General features: G+C 50.0%; 1 protein-coding gene across 18 annotated transcripts in view; it reads right to left on the bottom strand.

The window, feature by feature from the left end:
- EP400 (E1A binding protein p400) overlaps positions 1-19,724 on the bottom strand; it is a 104,889-nt gene that overhangs the window by 84,924 nt on the left and 241 nt on the right. For 8 of the 18 annotated variants that reach the window (XM_045814672.2, XM_045814681.2, XM_045814687.2 and 5 more), the window contains exons 2-4: positions 10,768-10,936; positions 6,625-7,994; positions 4,970-5,080 (exon numbers count right to left, since the gene is read on the bottom strand). In XM_045814672.2, coding sequence (XP_045670628.2) covers positions 4,970-5,080; positions 6,625-7,959 — 1,446 coding nt within the window. In that variant the 5' untranslated portion in view covers positions 7,960-7,994; positions 10,768-10,936. The other 10 variants (XM_045814683.2, XM_087857452.1, XM_045814688.2 and 7 more) reach the window with 5 other exon arrangements.

The raw sequence follows: 19,724 nt of genomic DNA, 5'->3' as shown, positions 1-19,724 counted from the left end.
TTTAATTTCTGGTGATCTGGTGAGTGTGATAGCAAGTCACAGTGGTTTAATCTATGTCACCATGGAAGCCCCGTGTCTGTTTCATAAGCTGACAGGCACTCCTTGCCCTCCGCTGTGCCACTGTCCTTAGGCAAGTACTTACCAATGTCGTCTAGAAACACAGTAATGCATTACAATCCACAACACATTAATAGGAAAGACGCCCACTAATACATGTTCTCACAATCTCAAATGTAAAAGATATTATGTTCAACTGCATCAAACTCATCCCAAGAAGCACCTGATATCAGGTTCAAATTATTCTTCCCCACCAAAGGGGACCGGGCCCCTTGCAGAAATGACTGATTCTGGGCTAGATCAAGGAAAACACAAGATGAACCTCGAGTATTTTGTGCCAGCAAGTAAGGAAGGGCTCAGAAAGTGACCAGGATATGTCAATAGTGCATGAGGACCAGCTTGAAGGTAATAGAAGGGGGGACGCTGGGTAGCAGATGATGGAGGGGGCACAAGGAGACCTGATGGGCGTGAGTTCCAGCGGCACTTGACAAATTCCACAAGCTGTCACACTTAGGATCTGTGCCTTCCCCGCCAATAAATTATACCTTGCTGTGGGGCGCCTGGGTGGCACAGCGGTTAAGCGCCTGCCTTCGGCTCAGGGCGTGATCCCGGCGTTACGGGATCGAGCCCCACATCAGGCTCCTCCGCTGTGAGCCTGCTTCTTCCTCTCCCATTCCCCCTGCTTGTGTTCCCTCTCTCACTGGCTGTCTCTATCTCTGTCAAATAAATAAAATCTTTAAAAAAAAAAAAAAATTATACCTTGCTGTGACAGAACTCACCTTCTTTACAGACCCAAGAAGAAAAATCACATGATCATGCGAATAGACGCAGAAATACCATCTGACAAAATTCATGATAAATACTAGAAATACAGAACCTCCCTCACCTGGGAAAGGGCATCTACAGAGCCTGCAGTACTATCATACCGGACTGCGGCAGAACCCTAATGCTTTCCCCGGAAACATCAGGAAGAAGGTAAGAATAAGTATTCTGACCACTCCACTTAGAGTATTTGGAAGTGCTTGCCACTGCAATAAGGCAAAAAATCAAAAATAAATAAAAGGCATATAAGACAGGAAAACAAAAAATAAATCTTGCTTTTCTTGGCAGACATGATTCTCTATGTAGAAAATCCCAAGGAACCTACAAAAAAGCTCCTAAAACTAAGAAACAAGTTTAGCAGGGTTGCAGAGTACAGGTTCAAATAATCCCCTGTATTCCTACATACCTGCAATGAACATCTCAATTTTTTTTAAAATTTAACTACCACTTACAAAACCACAGAAAAACCGGAAAACACGTGACTACAAATCTAACAAAATATACAGAATTGGCATGCTGAAAACGATGTAACACTGACGAAATAAATCAAAGATGACCAAGACAAAGGGAGAGATGTGCCGTATTCCTGGACTGGAGGATTCAGTATTGTGAAGATATCCCTCCTCCCCAAAGTGGTAAACAGATCCAATGCAATCCAAATCAAAACTCCACAGATGCCTACAGAGCAGATTCTAAAATCTCTGTGAAAATGTAAAGGAACTAGAATGACCAAAACCACTAAAAAAGAAAGAAAGAAAGAAAGAAAGAAAGAAAGAAAGAAAGAAAGAAAGAAAGAAAGAAAGAAAGAAAGAAAGAAAGAAAGAAAAAGAAAAGAAAAGAAAAGAGAAAGGTTGAACTCAGTGATTTCAAGGCTTACTACAAAGCTACAGTGGCCCAGACCGTGTGGCACCAGCAATACACACAGACGAAGGGAGTTCTGGAGAGTCTCGAAAGACACCCACACAGACAGCAATCAGCTCATTTTCAGCAAAGATGCAAGGTCAATATAAGAGAAACAGAACAGTTTTTTTAAGAAATGGTGCTGGGGGTGCCTGGGTGGCTAAGTCGTTTAGTGTCTGCCTTCAGCTCAGGGCGTGGTCCTGGGATCGAGCCCCACATCGGGCTCCTCCGCTGGGAGCCTGCTTCTTCCTCTCCCACTCCCCCTGCTTGTGTTCCCTCTCTCGCTGGCTCTCTCTCTCTGTCAAATAAATAAATAAAATCTTAAAAGAAAAGAAAGAAATGGTGCTGGAACAACCGGAAATCTGCATGCAGAAAAGCAAACCCCCACACGTCTGCCACATAATACAGACCCTGACTCAAAGGGGATCGTGGATGTGCATGTGAAACACAGAACCGTACAACTTCCAGGAGAAAATACAGGAGGTTTCTGTGACCTCGGGCTGAGCCAAGAGTTCTGAGACAGGATGCCAAAAGCACAATCTATAAAACCAAAAAAATGATAAAATTGCATCAAAACATAAAAGTTCTGCTCTGGAAAAACAGTATAAAAGAGAGAAAGATAAGCTTTAGAATGGGCAAAAACACCTGCAAACCTGTATGTGACAAGGAACTCGCACTCACATCACACAGGGTTCCCAACCCTAACAGTGACGCGCAGGACGCAGACTCTCCCAAAGAAGGCGCACCAACGCCAGCACTCACGCGCGTCCCAAGTACTGGAGCCGAGCAGGACGGCGCGCCCGGGCCTCCCCTCCACTGGGGGCGGCAAAGCACAGCAGGGCACAGCCAGGGCGAGTGTGGCAGTTTCTTACAAACTCAAACCTACACTTACTACACAAGCCGGCAGTCTGCCTCCGACGTATGTACCCAGAAGAAACAAAGGCCTAGACTCACACACACAGAACTCTGTGAACACTGACAGCAGCTTTACTCCTAAGTAAACAACCCAACTGTCCTTCAACGGGTGAGTGAGGAGACAGACCGGGGACGCCCGCGCCACCAAACACCGCTTAGCAAAGAACAGACGACCGGTAAACGGCACGGCGTGGCTGCTTAGCGGCAGAACCCACATGTGGTATGACTCCATTTAGGCTTCTTTCCTACTGGAAAAGGCAAAATCACAGAGGCAGAGCGCAAAGGGAGGGAGGGGCGGCTACACAACTCTGTGGGTCTGGCAAAACTCAACAGAACTACAGACAAAAAAGAGGGAGTTCCACTGAATTAAATAAGTCTAAATAAATAAATACTATTAGTGACATAACCCACTGACTGAAATAAAAATCCACATATGAATACGTCAATGAAGAAAAAGGAAAGCACACTGTTAACAGCAGAAAGCCAACCGATCAATGCATTAGGGACAACGGAGCTAGAAAATCCATTCTGCGATCTTTAAGGTGAAAACGGATTCTGGCCAGATGGTGGAATTAGTGGCTAAAAGTTTAATGAGATACAGGACATTTACAGAGTTTCAAAGTATCTTCCCCAAGCTATTTATCATTTACCAAAGAAAAACTAAGAATGACCCACTGCAGAAGCCGGGTGGACACAAGCCTCACCACGTGGTCGCAGTAAGCATCGCCAGTCACAGGGCCGCTGACCTCACGGCCTCCTGCTACGGCAGTGCGACCCGCGCACAGTGTCACTTCTGTGGTATTCCCCTCAAGGACACACAGCCCACGTCAGATACAAGATATCGGACACCAGATATTGATCTGGTATCAAAGGACATTCTGTCAAATAACCAGCCTAAACTCAAAAACGTGAAGGTCATGAAGGACTGAGGAGCCAGCCCAGATGAAGGAAGACGGAGGAGACACGACAACAATGCGTGGTCAGTGATCCCAGACCAGGGTAAAGCCACCACGGCCAACCCTTGAACAAGGTGGGTTTGAACTGCGCAGGCCCACATACATGCAGACTTTTTTCCAAACAGAACAGTACTGTATTTTCTCCTTTCTTATGATTTTCTTCTCTCCAGCTTGCTTTACTGCAAGAATACGGTACATAAAACAGACAAAATACATGCTAATCAACTATGTTATCAGTAAGGCTTCCAGTCAACAGCCGGCTAACAGGAGTCAAGTCTCTGGGGAGTCAAACGTCATAGGGCGCCCCTGCACTGCGTAGGCGCCCCTGCAGTGCGTAAGGGTCAGCTCTATAAAGGACACCATCAGGTCAAGACGCAGAAACCGCATCTGAGCTTTGGCTTGGTCGTAGTCCTGACGTGACTTGTACTGTGTCAGGCAAGAGAACACTCTCACCGAAGGTACGCAGAGCATCAGAGATAAAAGTGCATGACGCGGTATCCGCAACCGCCAGTCGCCCAGTTCGGGGCAGACGTGTGTGAATACACATACGGTAGAGTGAAAACAATACAGAGGAGCAAAAAGTGCACATCTGGTGAACCCGTAAAGGGCACAAACGGAGTTCTTTGGAAAACTGTTTTTGCAACTTTCACGTGTGTTTGAAATTACAGCAAAATTAAAATCAAGAAAGTTTTTAAAAAAACGTATCACCACAAGATAAAACTACTCTCCAAAGCAAGAACCATCCATTCCCTCTTGGGAGAATCTGACCTGTTCTTTCAGCCTCTTGGCATCAGTGACATAACACTGAACAATTCTGTTTCCAAACAATTAACGCTACTCAGCCTGCGCTCAGCGGGCACCCGGACGGGGCCTAAGGTCCTGACTTCAGCGTTTCTTCCAGCTGCGGGAAATATTAGGTCACCACCTGCTTAAATCTTTTTTTTTCTTGTTCTGTTTTGCACTGTTCTTAAAAATACAGATAAAAGACACAGGAAAGAACCAACATTTAAAACACAGCACACAAGGAATCCTGAGTACACATTCCACAGGACTGTAAGTATTAGGTGACATGCATGCGAAGGCTACTATGCGTCACACTCAACACAGAAAAAATAAGAATGCATTAAGATCCATGTTGGCATTTACTCATGCAACTTAATTTTATCATTTTATATGCAGGAAGACTTTTTAATTTTTTAAAAATAAGGAATGGGCTCTGGAAAAAAATGCTGGAGAGCAAATAGTAAAATTGAAGGTTAAAATATCTGGATGGAGGAAAGTTTGGGATGAGGCTACATTTGAGAACCATCGAAAAGTACCTGAAGCGGTTGCTGCTGGGATGAAAAAGCAGCAGAAACATTTGGCGGAAGCTGGGTTGCTATAGCAACGGGAGTACCAGTCTGCCCATCCTTTCCTGTCACAACCTTTACCTGAGAGAAAATATTTTGAGAAAAAAAGGCAACATAATTTTTAAGACTGCTCGAAATTTTGTCAGAATTTTATTGCTGATAGCTCAGTGATGCCTGGTGTTTAAAAATGGAATGCTTTTGCATGAAATCCTGTAAAAGGACACCGAACTGACTTACGGTGGAGTCACAACCTAACGACCTGACTCCAGGGTGCATCTTACAGGAACTCCAACTTGAGCTCAGATTCTGCAACTTCCAACTACAAACAAGGGAACAGCAGTCTCTGAGCAGCAAAGCCCTCATGCCCTCACAGACCATCCGCACGGCAGCCACCCCACTGCCACCGTGTGTGGGTCCATCTCAGCAGGAAGGTGCAAAAAAGGGGGGTCAGGTGTCCTCATTAGCACAGATGAGGGGGACTGAGCCTACAGACAACACTGCGTACAAACAGAGAGAGAACTTAATTTCACTATTTCACGGCAACAGAGGTGTAATCCTCAAAATAATCATATAAACCTTTTGGAAAATAAAAATGATCCTTTTTGGAAAGGGTGTTAAAGAAAACACAAAATGGCAAAGCCACACAGATATGTCCATAAATCTCAATGAGGACGGCAGAGCAAAGAGACCAGCTTTTGCTCGGCAAAGGCTGATTTCTTTGCAGAAGAGCTGACAAAGAGTCCAACTGCTTCAGCTGTGTCGTGAAACGAAATAAGCTCCACCAACATACCATACACTGCACAACACAAAGCACACGACACAGTGCGTTACAGTCACCCTCACTACCGCCCTGGTTTGATTAGCTCCTTTTTCAGGAAATACAAGTAGAAGGGTCTCAGCAATCACTACAGTATTGAAAAATCTCAACTGGGGGATGTACGAAGCACCATTCCAGGCACCCCAAAATTTCACTATCTAAAAAAGATTCTATGTTAAATATCATTCAGTAGGTATTTGCACACATGGGAGTTTAAAATACCTCCAGTTGGAGACTACATCTAAAAATTGAAAAATTCTCACAGTTTTTGCCACAACTGTATTTTCATCCTGAAGACACCATGCAGGCATACCTAGTGATGTGGCATCGTGACTGAGACACTGTAAAAAGCTAGTGATTCAAATCCCTGCTCAGAAACCACATTTGTGGTGTTTTTAATGGTGAACCAGTGTAAGTAAAATGCGAAATCTACACAAGCAGCCAGAGGGCGTCCACACTCCAGCCTCAGTGCTGTACAAGACCCACAGCCCCAGCTGACTAGGGGGACAGCTGGGTCATGCCAGGCCAGCCTCTGCAAAGTGGACGACCTTGCTCTGGACCGAAGTGCTCGGTCCTGGACCAGCACTGCTCACAGGGCTGTCCTGCATCCTCCTCCCGACATCCAGAGCAGCTCCTCCCCTCCGTGCAGGAAAAGAGCAAAATACATCTTCAGTTTTACTCCTGCATCAAACCTGACGAAACCACGTCCTAGAAACACCCCAGGCTCGTAGCTTATGTTTTATTTATAGTTGCCTAGACTCAAATCTGCAAAGCATGGTCCTCTAATTATTAAACTGCTGTTTCTCACCTCGTCATTGATAACCTCAGACTTTTCTTCCTCCTCCTCCTCCTCCTCCTCCTCCTCCTCCTCCTCCTCCTCCTCCAGGTCCAAATCATTCTGCCTAAGATAAGCTTGCAACGGGGCATAATGCTTCTTCTTGAAAGCCAAGAAGTCCATCATGTTCCCTTGAAGGTGTTGCAGGAAGAACAATTCGATCAAGTACTCCTTGAAGGCCTCCTTCAGTGCCTCCATCTCTCTGTAGTGGTAATCCAGGCACTGCTTCCTCATCTGGGCCAGCTCCGGAGAGGCCGGGGGGATCTCCTCCAACTTCTTGGGGGCCTTCCTCACCCCCGCACTCCCCGCAGACGTGAGAGGGAGGCTGGAAAGGCCCGGGGGCACCGCGGTCCTGGAGGGGCTGGTGGGGGGCGGTGGGGAGGTCATCCCAAAGGCCGAAGCCCCCCCGACCCCGACCCCGACCCCAGGGAGCAGGGGTCTGGTCAGCGGCGGGCCCTGCAGCACCTGCTGCTGCTGGATCAGCTGCCCCTGGATGATGCTGCTGATCTGGGGTGGCAAGCTTGCCGTGGTGATGTGGCCGGGGCTGGCCAGGGGCTGCAGGCTGGCTGCACCTGCAGCCGCGGGGCTCTGGGGTCCCAGGTGGTGGACAGTGCCCCCAGACTGTGCGTGGGGCTGTGACAGTCTCCGTTCTCGGACCGCAATGGGAGCCCCTGCATGCTGCAGCTGCACCTGGGTGCCCGGAGCCATCTGGGCGAGGCCCGAGCTCTCCTGAAACACAAAGTGCCCGCCACTAGATGGGCTCAAGCTCATCTGCCTCACTAACACGCTGGCGTCCACGAAGCCCCCAGTGGGACTGCTGCTGCAAAGGCCCAGGCCAGGGCCAGGGGTGCCCGCCCGCACGCTCTGCAGGCCCGGCCCCGGCCCAGGACTGGGCTGGGTGGGACTCTGAGTCTGCACCTGTTGGGACAGCGGCGAGGTGACCTGGATGTATGACGGAGATCCATGCTCAAAGCGCCTCTGCTGGGCACTGAACTGGAAACCTGGAGAAGTGGGGCTGGGGAGTGGCAGAGGAGCGAGTGTGATCTGTGGGTTTCCTCCCACGACTGGTCCGACGCTCTGAAGGGCGATATTCACGTTCTGCCCCGTCACGGGACTCCTATTCATCAGCTGCTGAACTTGGTAACCGGGAGACTGAGGTGCGGATGGGCTGGCCGACGGCGCGAAGGGCGTGGCAGGGGACTGGGGCGGATTTGGGTGGGCCTGCTGCTCTTCTCCTTCGCTGCTGGCGAAGGCCCTGGACCTCTGCAGCTGGTGCTGGACACTCTGAGAGCCGCTGCCATGGTGCATTATCGCCCCCCTTTTTAATCCAACTTAATGTTCTCCTGAAAAATCAAAGTTGAAATCAAGTTACTTGAAGACCAATGTAAGCATCTGATCAGCACTTACTACGAGTACCATTTAGCAGCACTGGAGAAGTAGTCTGAAGGTACATTCCGACTGGCATCTGACACAAATGAGTCTTAGAAATTCTTACCGAGCCATGAAAGAGATGGCACTGGAGACGATGCCCCTCAACACGGATGAGGGACAGGTCCTTCTGGGTCACTGCTGGGACCCGTTGGTGGGTCATCCCAGCCAGCTACCATGGAAGGGAACCAGCATTGCTAGCTCAAGGCCAAAAAGGATCTGAACTCAGCACTGGCACTCATGACCAGTACATTTCTTCCCAGAAGCCTTCTAGCCCGGTGGCCCTTCTCCATTCCCACATGCAGTGGGGCTGTCTGCTCGTCTGTCCTGGGGGAGGGGCAGCACCCTCCTCGCCGCCAGGCACCCAGGAGGCAGTCAATGACTGCTGCCAAATGCAGGCACAGGCTATATGCTGCCATCACCCCCTCACCAGAACAGAACATCCCACCAAACTCTGGGCTACATCAACTGCAGACACACAGAGCAACCATTACTTATCAGACCCTAAGCTCCTGAAGGAAAGGGCCCAGGGCTGGGCGCCAAAGCCTCACCTCAGGCCTGTCGTAGGAGCCAGAACAAAACAGGAAGGTGCCTCGAACCTCAGAGAGAGGAGGAGAATGGCCGGGACTCAGGCCTGTGCTCTGGGAGAGTCTCCCTCAAAGGTCTGCAAAGTCTCTGGAGCTGGTACCATAGCTGCAAAGAGGCTCCCAGCCCAAGCACTGCTTTGTGCGGAGGACTAGGGAGGTGCTGGGGGAGAGGAAGACATGTGCTGGGGGTCAGCTCTCGGGATAGGGCTGAGCAGGAGGAGGCCAGTTCTGAGGTGGGACCCCAGAATGCTTCCAAGTCAGACCCAGCTAGAGTCTCAGTGTCTGCCAGGGAGAAGACCCCACTGGGGACAGGATGTCCCCCACAGACACCTGGGCTGTCTGCTCCCCACTGAGGCAGGGTCACAGGGACAGAAATATCCTTCCACCATTGGAAACTGTCAAGTCTTAACTAACACACCTAGCTCCCCGTGTCTTGGTGTTCCTCCCACCTTGCCCCCAACACTAGCAAGAGGGCCAGCCCTGTTATCCTCAGGGCATCATGACCTATCTCACAGAAGACAGGGATAAACATCAGAAACCAGAAGTTACAAAAGTTACAACACAAAAAAAACACATTCACATGGAAGGCTCCCACAGTCCCGGGCCCCTGGCTGCAAAAGACGGATACGTGGAATCAGGTGTACACCAGTAAAGACTGGGGAAATAAGAATTGGTGTCAAAGCAGCAGAAAAGGCGCTTTCTGCTCGGAAGGCCATCCCTGAAGACTGAGTCCCAAGATCATGGGCAAGCTGCAGCACACCCCTCTAACCAGGCAGTCATGGGAGGAGCGGCCGGCACGAGCACCCTCGCGTACTCCCACCCTCGCCCCCGAGCAGTAGCCCCGCACAGTGGCTCAGGGCCGGGGGCCTCGGCCACCCGCTGCCGTCAGAACGAGCTTCTGCTCCTGATCCTTGTAAACAAGTGTCATGAGGAGACGTGTGTGGAACTGGCACAAAAATAGAACGCACATGATAAACAAACACATGAGGGCATGTTTAGATCATTTCCTTAGGATCCATTCCCAGCACATCAAAGGTGAGCAAGAAGAGAGCATACAGGCCAGAAACCAGCTCTCCCACATACAACAATTCACAAAACCAGGGGAAGGTAAGACTTAGGGGGAAATATGTCACGACCACTGACACAGAGTGAAAATTCTATTTAAATTCTCACCACAAATCATTCACCAAAATAAATGAAGCATCTTACAAGGTAACCTCCCAAGTTTTACACCAATTATAGAAATGTCAAAACAGAAATAGGTAGAAAATACAAAAATGAATACTTACTAAAGCTCTGAAGGGAATTCAAGTTCCTAAACTTAAAACAGTAAAGTTGTATCTGAAAAAACAGATGGATTTGAAGACATGCAAAATTTAAAAATGTTTAAAACTCAAAAGTAAATCATCAAAATCATGAATATTTGGGGTAGTTATGACAGGGGGCTACCACTAATACTACAGAAAGCACTCATACAAACTGAAAATCACGCAATCCCACAGAAAAGTGAAATAAGGACAAGAGACAGTTTACATAAGAAAAGCATCTACTTAACCAGCGTGAAGGAGAATGTCCAACCTCACCACTAATAAAAGCAATACAGACTGAAATAAATATCTTCCAGATCCACTTTGCAAAGACGCTAGCCACATCACACCGCTGGCGCCCTGCCAACCCCCGCTAAGGGGGTGTGGGAGGCAGATGGGGACACAGAGCAGAGATCTCAAAGGGCTCAGAGCCCAGGACATGCCTGAAGGGTGGGTGACACGGCTGGGAAAGCAGAGCCAACCCACTCACCCTATGACCTTTGACCTAGTCCTAGTATCTCTGGAAATCTCTACTGAGGAAATTCACCTACCTATTTTTTTTAATTGTGCATAAAAACGTGCATTGCAGAATATAGTAAAAAAGAAAACAAAAAGGTAACCAGAAATAGCCAGTGTCCAAGTTCTAATAATAAATGAAAAGCTAATAAAATGAAAAACATGCAGACATATTAAGTGAAAAAAGCAGATACCAATTACGTGATATAAGCCCTACTCTGTTAGAGATGTGAATTAAAGAGCTATCCACTGAAACATATCAAAATCTGAATACTGACCTTCGCCTGGAGAAGGGACACAACACTGGAGCAGCCTCACACGGAGCACGCCTCGGCAACGTGAGGACCCAACTACTGACGGACCCACACCAACACGAATCGTGAGACGCCAGGGGCAGAGCCAGACCCAAGGGTCATGCAGCGCAGGTCACGGACACGACATGATATTCTGGAACAGGCAAAACCACAGGGACAGAGATTAGACAGACTCTGAGGGTTGAAGGTGGGGGACGGCTGACTCGAGAGAAGCAGGAGGGAATCTGGGGGTATGGACCTGTTTCTCCACTTGATTTGGGGACATGGTTACGAACGTGTCTGCCCAAAGTCACGGAGCCACACACTAAAGCATGAACATTGCTACACGTAAACCGTACCTCAACTTCTGGTAGTCAAGTTAGAGAAACAAGCCCAATCGATGACAATATAAAGAAACTGCTTATCTAAAGCAGCGTTCCCCAAAAATGTGCCACAGTTACCCCAACGGAGAGCAAAGCTACCACCAATGGCAAAACAACTTTTTTTTGTAGTGGCTGTTTCTACTTCCGAGGTCCATCAGAGAGAGCTGCAGCCGACCATTCAGCCCATCGCCCTGCGCAGGCACTGCTCAGGACGAGGCCGAAGTCCGCGGCACGAGGTCAGACCACGCGTGCAGCCTGGCGAGGAGCAGGGCACAAGCCCTCAGGTCACTGCATACAACGCTCACCAGTGCAGCTGGCAGGATGCTGGCCACAGGCCTACCATCTCCACCTGCCGCTGCTCCATTGGGGTGACGGTGACATCACAAAGGGACACATCTAGACACCAGGAAATGCCACTTGAAGGAACACTACCTGGGCCCTGTTCTCAGTATAGGGCAGGGGTCCCCAGGTCAGAACCCATGAGAGGGCTCGAGAGACTGGGGACTTACAGCAGCTGCTCCTGGGCCCCTGCTGAACCCTGGAATTGGTCCCGCTACCCACCCTCCATTCCCAGCTTCCCGTCTGGGAGCTGCCAGAGTCCACGCAGCTGGGGATCAGGATCTTCCCCTTCAACAAGGAGGCAACTCAGGCCATGAGCCTTGCTCCCTTCCCAAACTCACATCCCTCTCTGCCCCTACACTTTCGCAGATCCAGCCAGGGCCATCTCCCGTGCTTCAGGTCGTTCTGCAATATTGTCACCATGGTCACGGTGCATCCCCTAGGCCAAAGCCAGGGTCTGGGTACTGTTCGTCACACAGGGAGCACTGCTGTTACTGCAGGGAAGTGTTTCTGCACAGCCGTGACACCACCCATGTCCAGCACACAGAGCACAAGCCAAAGAGCCCCCTGCAGGCTGTGAGCAAACAGCCAGTGGTGGACACGGAGGTGTCAGACACAGTCCAGCCTGCTAAAAATAAGGACCGGACACCTGGGTAGCTCAGGTCGTGATCTCAGGGTCCTGGGATGGAGCCCCACATCAGGCTCCCTGCTCAGCCGCAAGCCTGCTTCTCCCTCTCCCTCTGCCTGCTACTCTGCCTGCTTATGCGCGCATCTGCTTTCTCTCTCTCTGTTAAATAAATAAAATCTTAAAAAATAAATAAAAATAAACAAAAGCAAGGACCAGTCCATGACTCCAAATACAAAAACCAGAGCCTAGACTTGGCTCTCGTGGTCCACCAAAACACTGCGTATCCCCACAGACTGCTCACAAGCAACGGGCTACATGTCCGACTCGCTCGCTCCCGGCCTTTACTTACGAAACGACATTTCCTATTACAGAAATCAGTAAAGCAAAGTAGAACTCCAAGACTTGAAGCTGAATTTCTCAAGTACATTAACTGATAAATCGTCTCTCCTAATAAAAGAATTGCAATTAAAACTAAGCTGAAATGCCATTTCTCATCTCCCAGACCGAACAAGCGGGGCCGTGGGGAAGCGGGCCTGCCCCGCTCCGCTGTGGGAGCTGTCCAACCCCACGCAGGGGTCTGGCACCACCTCACAAAGCTGCACGCGCTCCTACTCACACGGAATCCACGAGCGCCACTACAAACTCAGCCCGAGTAGCCACCTCCAGTACAGAAACAAAGGAACACGAAGTTTCCTCACCACGGCACTCTTTGTAAACACAAAACGTTAGAAATAAACCGCACGCCCACATTTCAGAGACCGGTGCCTCCATTTGGTGCATCCATTCAACGGAGCACCATGCAGCTGTATAAATGACTGAGAAAGCTGAGAACTCGTACACAGCCATTTCCAGAACTCTAACATTAAGTCGAATAAACAAAGTGCAAAAGACTATATGTGGGACACTACCCTTGCATAAGAGGAAAAGACAGATGTACAAACAGATACATCTTGCCTCCATTCTTTTCTACAAAAAAATAAGCATACACCCACATATCTGCGTATACATAATTTTTTCTCAAAAAATATATTTCCTAGTTATGTTCACTACAACAGTCTACAAGCACTGACATCCCATAAATATCTGCTTACGTTCACAAAAAAGGAACTCATGAAGAATAAGTCAGAAACGAATGAGGCTGATGACCTACTCAGGGTGGTGTGAGTAGAGTGACAGGGCAGTGAAGAAAGTGACACCAACTTGTAACACTTTGATTTTAGAATCGTGTTAAAGAGTCACATATTCAAAAACACAACCAAATCAATAAGGACGAAGAACTTCCTAAAACCCAATGTACACAGAAGCAGACAATCGAACTCGAGGAAGGACAACATAGTTACCAACGGAACAGGGAAGGAAGGGACAAAGGAACAACTCCGTGCTGCTGGATGACAACTAGGAATCAGCATGAACTTATGGATTTTTCCCTTAAAACACATCTCCTAGTTCTGCCTACCGAAATGGCCTACAAGCAATGCCACCCTAGCAGAATGGAGGACACTATGGGCAGCGGGGCCAAGACATGATGACAAGCAGCAAAGCAGGAAACCTCGTTCAGTGGAGGACAGAGGGAAAGAAGGCTAGGAGTTTTTAGGTCAGTGGCTCCGAACTGTAACCTTATCCATCTTTGAAAAAATAGTCATGCCATCCCTTAACGTTATTTGAATTTCAACCTGAAGTTAATGTTGAGACTAAAAACAAGTCAAGGGAGTAAGACTAAAGCAAAGCTTCTCCTTTCAACTCAGAACTCTCTACAGACAAACTGATGCACACCCAACTCACACTCCTGACAACCAGCCAACGGGTACGCCTGGCAGGCCTAGGAAATGGCCACAAGTGGGTGAGACAGACCAGGGTGAGGGACGCTGCTGAGGCGTCCTGCATGCGGCTGGAACGTGTTCGGTGTTGGCCAAGTCGAGTCTGAGGCCTGTGAGGTCCGACCACCACCACGTCTCGGTTCTGTGAGGAAGCAGCTTGGCCAGAGCCAGGGCTGGGATGAAGACTAAAGCCCGCCCCCTGCAGTGACGGCTACATAAGGACCTTCCCCTCAACACTCCTGTCAAGCCACATGAAACCTCCCTCTTCTTCCTAGGAAAGCACTGCCACCCTCCCGAACTTCCTTCCGCAGAGAATGCTCGCTGTCCTCTCCTCCCAGGTAAGCCTGCACTCCAGCGCTTTCCAGGAGCGGTCTTGCACCCCCCTAAGCAATGACAAACACCAAAAAATGGAAGAAGTACCTCTGTCGGAGGGAGAAGGAAAAAAGAGGGGGTGAAGCTTAAACATGTTAAAAACACTGCTTTCACTAACCTTGGAATGCTTAAGGTTTTCTTAAAGATGGATAGATGGATGGGAGATAAAGCAGATACAGCGAAACACTGACGAGCAGACACTACGTCACGGGTACACACGCAGCTGACTGTAAAATCCTCCCACCCTTTGTGTGTTGTTGAAATGTTTCACAGTAAAACATTACAGGAAAAAAGACTTTCCACAGAAGATAGCAATACCAGATATCGCTCAACAAAGTCAAGGCTAACAGAAGTCCCACATACTAACAAAATGGGCACTCTTCTCCCCCAAGAGCACGGTAGGAAGGCTCCACGCTCATTCCTAAAATACGTAGATTCCAAGTGACATTAACTGGGCCAAACGGAGTTTTAAAACTCTGGGCTTCACTGTGCCACGTGCCACATCGCAGTGCCACGGTGCAGAAGCGGGAATTGAGGTCCCCATGTTCCTTCTCGCTAAGCAGGCTATGGTGCCAGGAGCTTACAGTCACTGTGGTGGGGGCAGGTCCTTAACCGGATGGGACTGAGAGCCCTGCGCTCCCCAGATAGGCAGGGTCGACCTCAGGTTGGGAGGAAGAGTCAAGACAAACCGAAGAGGTCCTTCCTCAGACACAAGCCATAAAGCTGCAAGCCCCCAACTCATGGCAGCGCTCGCTGCTGTTCCTCAACTTTTTACCCAGAGCGCCTGAGGGGCCTGTTTTGACCTTTCTCTCCTAATCCCCGCCACACACCTTGTGAAAATTTAATACCTCAGCCATAGCATAGATCTATAGATGCATTGTGACCCTTTGTGAGGCCACAAACCACAGTCATATCAAAGATTTTTTTCACCCTCCTCCAAGAACCAGTTTCCAGCCCCTTGTGAGAAACAGCGCCATCATGGAGAATGCAGGTTCTGACGTGCAGAAAGAGACCTGGAAAAGTGGGAACCAAATCAGCTAGTCCTGGGAAGGAAGTCAGGAATGGGGAGAAAGAGTGAAGAGGAACTCTCATCCTGTGCACCCTTGTTTGTTGTCTGAACAGCACAGGACGTGAACAGCTTGGGCACCACTCGCATCAGAGGACCAGCAACAGCAGGGGGCTGGGTCAAGTGTGGCACATCCATGTGTCCAGCCCACCCGGCAGCAGAAGGAAACAAGCTCTTGATCCAAGCAACAACCTGCGTGAGCCCCAAATGCATTATGCTCAACGAAAGAAGCCAGACTCAAGAGGCTCCACGCAGAGCCCCTTTAACTGACTCCCCAGAAAGGACAGAAAACACAGTGACAGAGATCAGCGGCCGCCCAGAGGGAGGAGCTCAGGAGAGTGGCAGCGCTAGGGCATTCTTTGGGGTGAAGAAATTTTTTTGTTTGTTTTTAAGATTTATTTATTTACTTTAGAGAAAGAGAAAGCACACGCACGTGCGCACCAGCGGGAAAAGGGGCAGAGGGCGAGAGACAATCTCAAGCAGACTCCACACAGAGCGTGGAACCCAACACAGGGCTCGATCTCATGATGCTGAGACCATGACCTGAACTGAAATCAAGAGTTAGACGCTCAACTGACTGAGCCACCCAGGTGCCCCAGAAACTGTTTTGAATCCTGACTGTCCTGGAAATTACACAACATCTATCAAAATTCTCAGAATTCTACACCAAGAAAAGGGAATACTGCAATGCGTGAAGTGTTTAAAAAAAAAAAAGGCTAAGTGAAACAGCAACATGAGGTTATGTAAAGGCTTTCCCTTCACTCGTACATAAATGCTTTTTAAATGTATTTCTACAACAATGCACAAGATAAAAATTTCCATTAACTAGAAATAAAGCAGGAACCACAGGGGGGCGGGGCCGAGAATATAGGCCCAAAGGACAGAGGCTCTGCCCAGAAGAAAACACTGAGGGCCAGGCCCGACTCCTGAAGGCAAAGGGCACACCCCTCCAGGTGGCCGAGGACCAGAGCGAGGCTCCCTGAGGAAGACGCTGCGCTTTCTCCCGTGAAAAGAAGCTCCAGTTGCCACAGACTGCAGCCACAACGAGCGGCTTGCCCTAGGCTCCAAGGAAAGGAGCAGACCAGCTAAGCAGAGACCACTTCCACACCGGGACTGCAGAACCTCAGGGACTGGAAGACCCAGCTCCAGGGGTGGACCCCAGAGGCCATGCTGGGCAGCCACAAACCCCAACAGAAAAGGAAAGCTTCCCTCCTATGCAAGAGGAGCAGAGACATAAAATGGGGGCAGGGGGACAGATAGAATTCACTGCCAGCACACAGGGCAGACCCCACAGACGGTCCACATGAAGAGATGCCATGCCCAACCACACACTGAATGCAAGGCCTGGTGACTGACTTGTTCCTTGAATGGCCTCACGCCCTCCCACCTCCAAGATGACTCCCCTTCATCTCTACCCACATCAACCTTACCCCCTGCAAGCATCTGTGCCTCTTGGAAGAGCCAGCTTCCCTCTTCTAAGCATGTGAATTCTATTCCTCAGCATCTACTAAAATCATTGATTACCCAAGTACACCTAGGTTCCTATCAAATCCACCTGCTTTGGAAAAGAATTTGTTACTATATTCACTTGATAAATACTTATTAAAGGCTTACTCCATCAGGCATTATTTTGAAGCACTAGGGATACGACAGTGAGCACGGCATAGTCCCTGACCCCAGAAAGGGGGCGGTAAGGTAACACACAGAGCAGTAAGTGGCAGACAAGAAGCACAATGGCAGAGCTCTCCCAAGGTAAGGGACAGAGACAGTGAGCGATGTGGTCAAGGTTCTGAGTTCCACAGCAGCCTCTCTGCAGAGGGGCTTCTCAAAAGAGTCAGACCATGGCATGTAAGGACCCAACATTCCACACAGAGCCAATGTGTGCCCAGGACCCGAGCCAGGGGACAAGAAGTGGGGGGCAGGGACATGAGGTAACAGGGGCAGTAAGGACCTGGTCACAAGGGGCTTCATAAACCACCTAAAAGATGTTAGCTTTTCTTCTGAGATGAGAACCATGGAGGGCTTTGAGCAAAGAAGGGCACAATCTGATTTCTGTTCTAAAAACATCACTCAGCCGCTGTGCTGAGATTCAAACGCAGAACAGCTCGGGTGAGCAGCGAGAAGGGCACTGGAATAACCCAGGTAAGAGATGCGGGGGGACGGGATTGAAGGACAGATGTAGCCAAGAAGACAGTGAGGAGCAGTCGGTTTGAATTCGATTTTGAGAGTGTGGACAGAGCAGATTTAGGACGTGGAAGAAAAGCAGAGATCACAGGACAGTTCTGACCTGAGCACTGCAAATGTGGAGCTGCCTCCAAGTGAAATGCAACAGCGTGTAAGCAGCAGGTCTCGCACAAGTACAAGTGCAATCTGGAACTTGGAACAGGAAGACCCAGCCCGGAAATACACACTCAGGAGATGCTGACATGTGACCTACAGCCCTGCCACAGGATGAGATCACCAGGTGTACAGACCAGAGAGGGCTGCCCCAAGGCATTAGAATATATACAGGTGAAGGAGATGAGAAGCAACCAGCAAGGTAAAAGGAGGACCAACAGAGTGGTGTCTCCATGCCACGAGGAGACAAGTGTTTCAAGGAAGCCATGGGCAGCCGGCTCAAAGGCTGCCCACAGGGGGCCTTGGCAATATAACAGCACGACTGATCCCAAAAGGAGCGATGCTGGAGAAGAGGGGAGACTGGGGGACCAAAAGCTTAACTGAAGTTGGTTCAAGAGAAATGAGAGGAGAAAATGGTGATAGGGAGTACATGATTTTTTTTCCAACTGTGGTAGGAAAGGAAGCTAAGGCCTAGAAAGAGAAGCTGGAGGATTTGTATGTTGGTAAGAATACTTTGGAGAGAAGATAAACTGAAGAGAAGACAGAACGTTAGAGCTATGCCCTAGAGTAGGCAAGAAACGGTGGACCCAATGCGAAAGAGTAAAGAATGGTTTGTGGATACTACAGTGCTAACAGCAATTACTGTACAGGACTTAACAGTACGTGATCATGCTGTTTTTAAAACCACATAAAATTACATTATACAATCTCAATTATAAAAGAAAAATTACATGGATAGAATAAGGGGCCAAAAGAACATTAATTGTGCTTATCTTTGGGTGGTAGGATGACTTAGTTACAAAACATATTTTTACATTTTTTGAAACCATTCACAAAGCATGTTTGTTTTACTGGTTCCACTAAAAAAAGTTACCAAAGCCATTTTATTGCATATATCACTTCAGAAATCCCTCAGAAAGCACATGAAGACTCCAACACGTACAATGGCAGGGAAAAGCACCATCAGCGTTGGGCTGCACTATCCTTCTCTACTGGTAAGGTGATATCCCAGCAGAGACCTGAGGGCTACAGATCTCCGTGGCAAAGTGCTGGAGGAAAGAAGACTGCGCCCTCTGAGCGGGCCAAGTGAGCTGCACAGGGAGACTCTGGAGCCCCACACATCCCAAGTACACTGCTGTGCTGCGCGCAGTAGCGTCAAAATGAGCTGGGTTTGAATTCACCCAGCTGTCCCCCGTTGAATGACTTGGACAAATCACTGTCCCCCTGCACCTGTTCCCACACCTGCGAAGGCGGCACGGCTGGCGCCAGAGGACCAATGCAGTGGGAATGCCTATCCTGCTGAAGGAGTTGACCACGCAGACCCGAAAACCAAACCAGAATAAAGTGCCAGGCCTGTAGTGGGGGTTGGAGAGCCGCCCCCGCCTGACGCCCAGGTCACTGTGGGCCTCCGCACCACGAAGGGTCTCTGCCCAACGCCAGAGGCCCCCACCCAACCCCTGCGCCCCATTACCGCGGGCCGCGTCTCAGCTCCAACACCCCCCTCACAGCCCCCGCGCCCCGTCACCGCGGACCGCGCGCGTCTCCGCGCCAGCCCCCCACCCAACCCCGGCGCCCTGTCACCGCGGACCCCGGACCGCGTCTCCGAGCCCAACCTCGACGCCCCGTCACCGCGGGCCGCGTCTCGGCGCCAGCCCCCCAACCACTCCCGGCGCCCTGTCACCGCGGGCCGCGTCTATGCATCACCGCCCCCCAGCCACTCCCGGCGCCCCGTTACCGCCTGCCGCGTCTCCGCATCAGCGCCCCCCACAGCTCCGACGCCCTGTCACCGCAGGCCGCGTCTCCGCGCCGCACCGGCGCACCCTCCACAAGCTCAGCGGCCCCCACCCACCCCCGGCCGACCCCTGACTCCTGGCGCCACCCCCCCCCCCGGCGCTCCCGTCTTCGCGTGCCGCGTCTCCGCGCCAAACCCGTGCCACCTGCACCCCCGCTACCTCCACTCCCTAACTCCCGGCAGCGGCCCCCCCCACCCCGGCGGGCCC

Source organism: Ursus americanus, chromosome 30 (assembly GCF_024610735.1).
Source record: "Ursus americanus isolate L20-20 chromosome 30, mUrsAme1.1.p, whole genome shotgun sequence".
Classification (NCBI taxonomy): domain Eukaryota; kingdom Metazoa; phylum Chordata; class Mammalia; order Carnivora; family Ursidae; genus Ursus; species Ursus americanus.
This window is presented reverse-complemented; position numbering and strand designations above follow the sequence as displayed.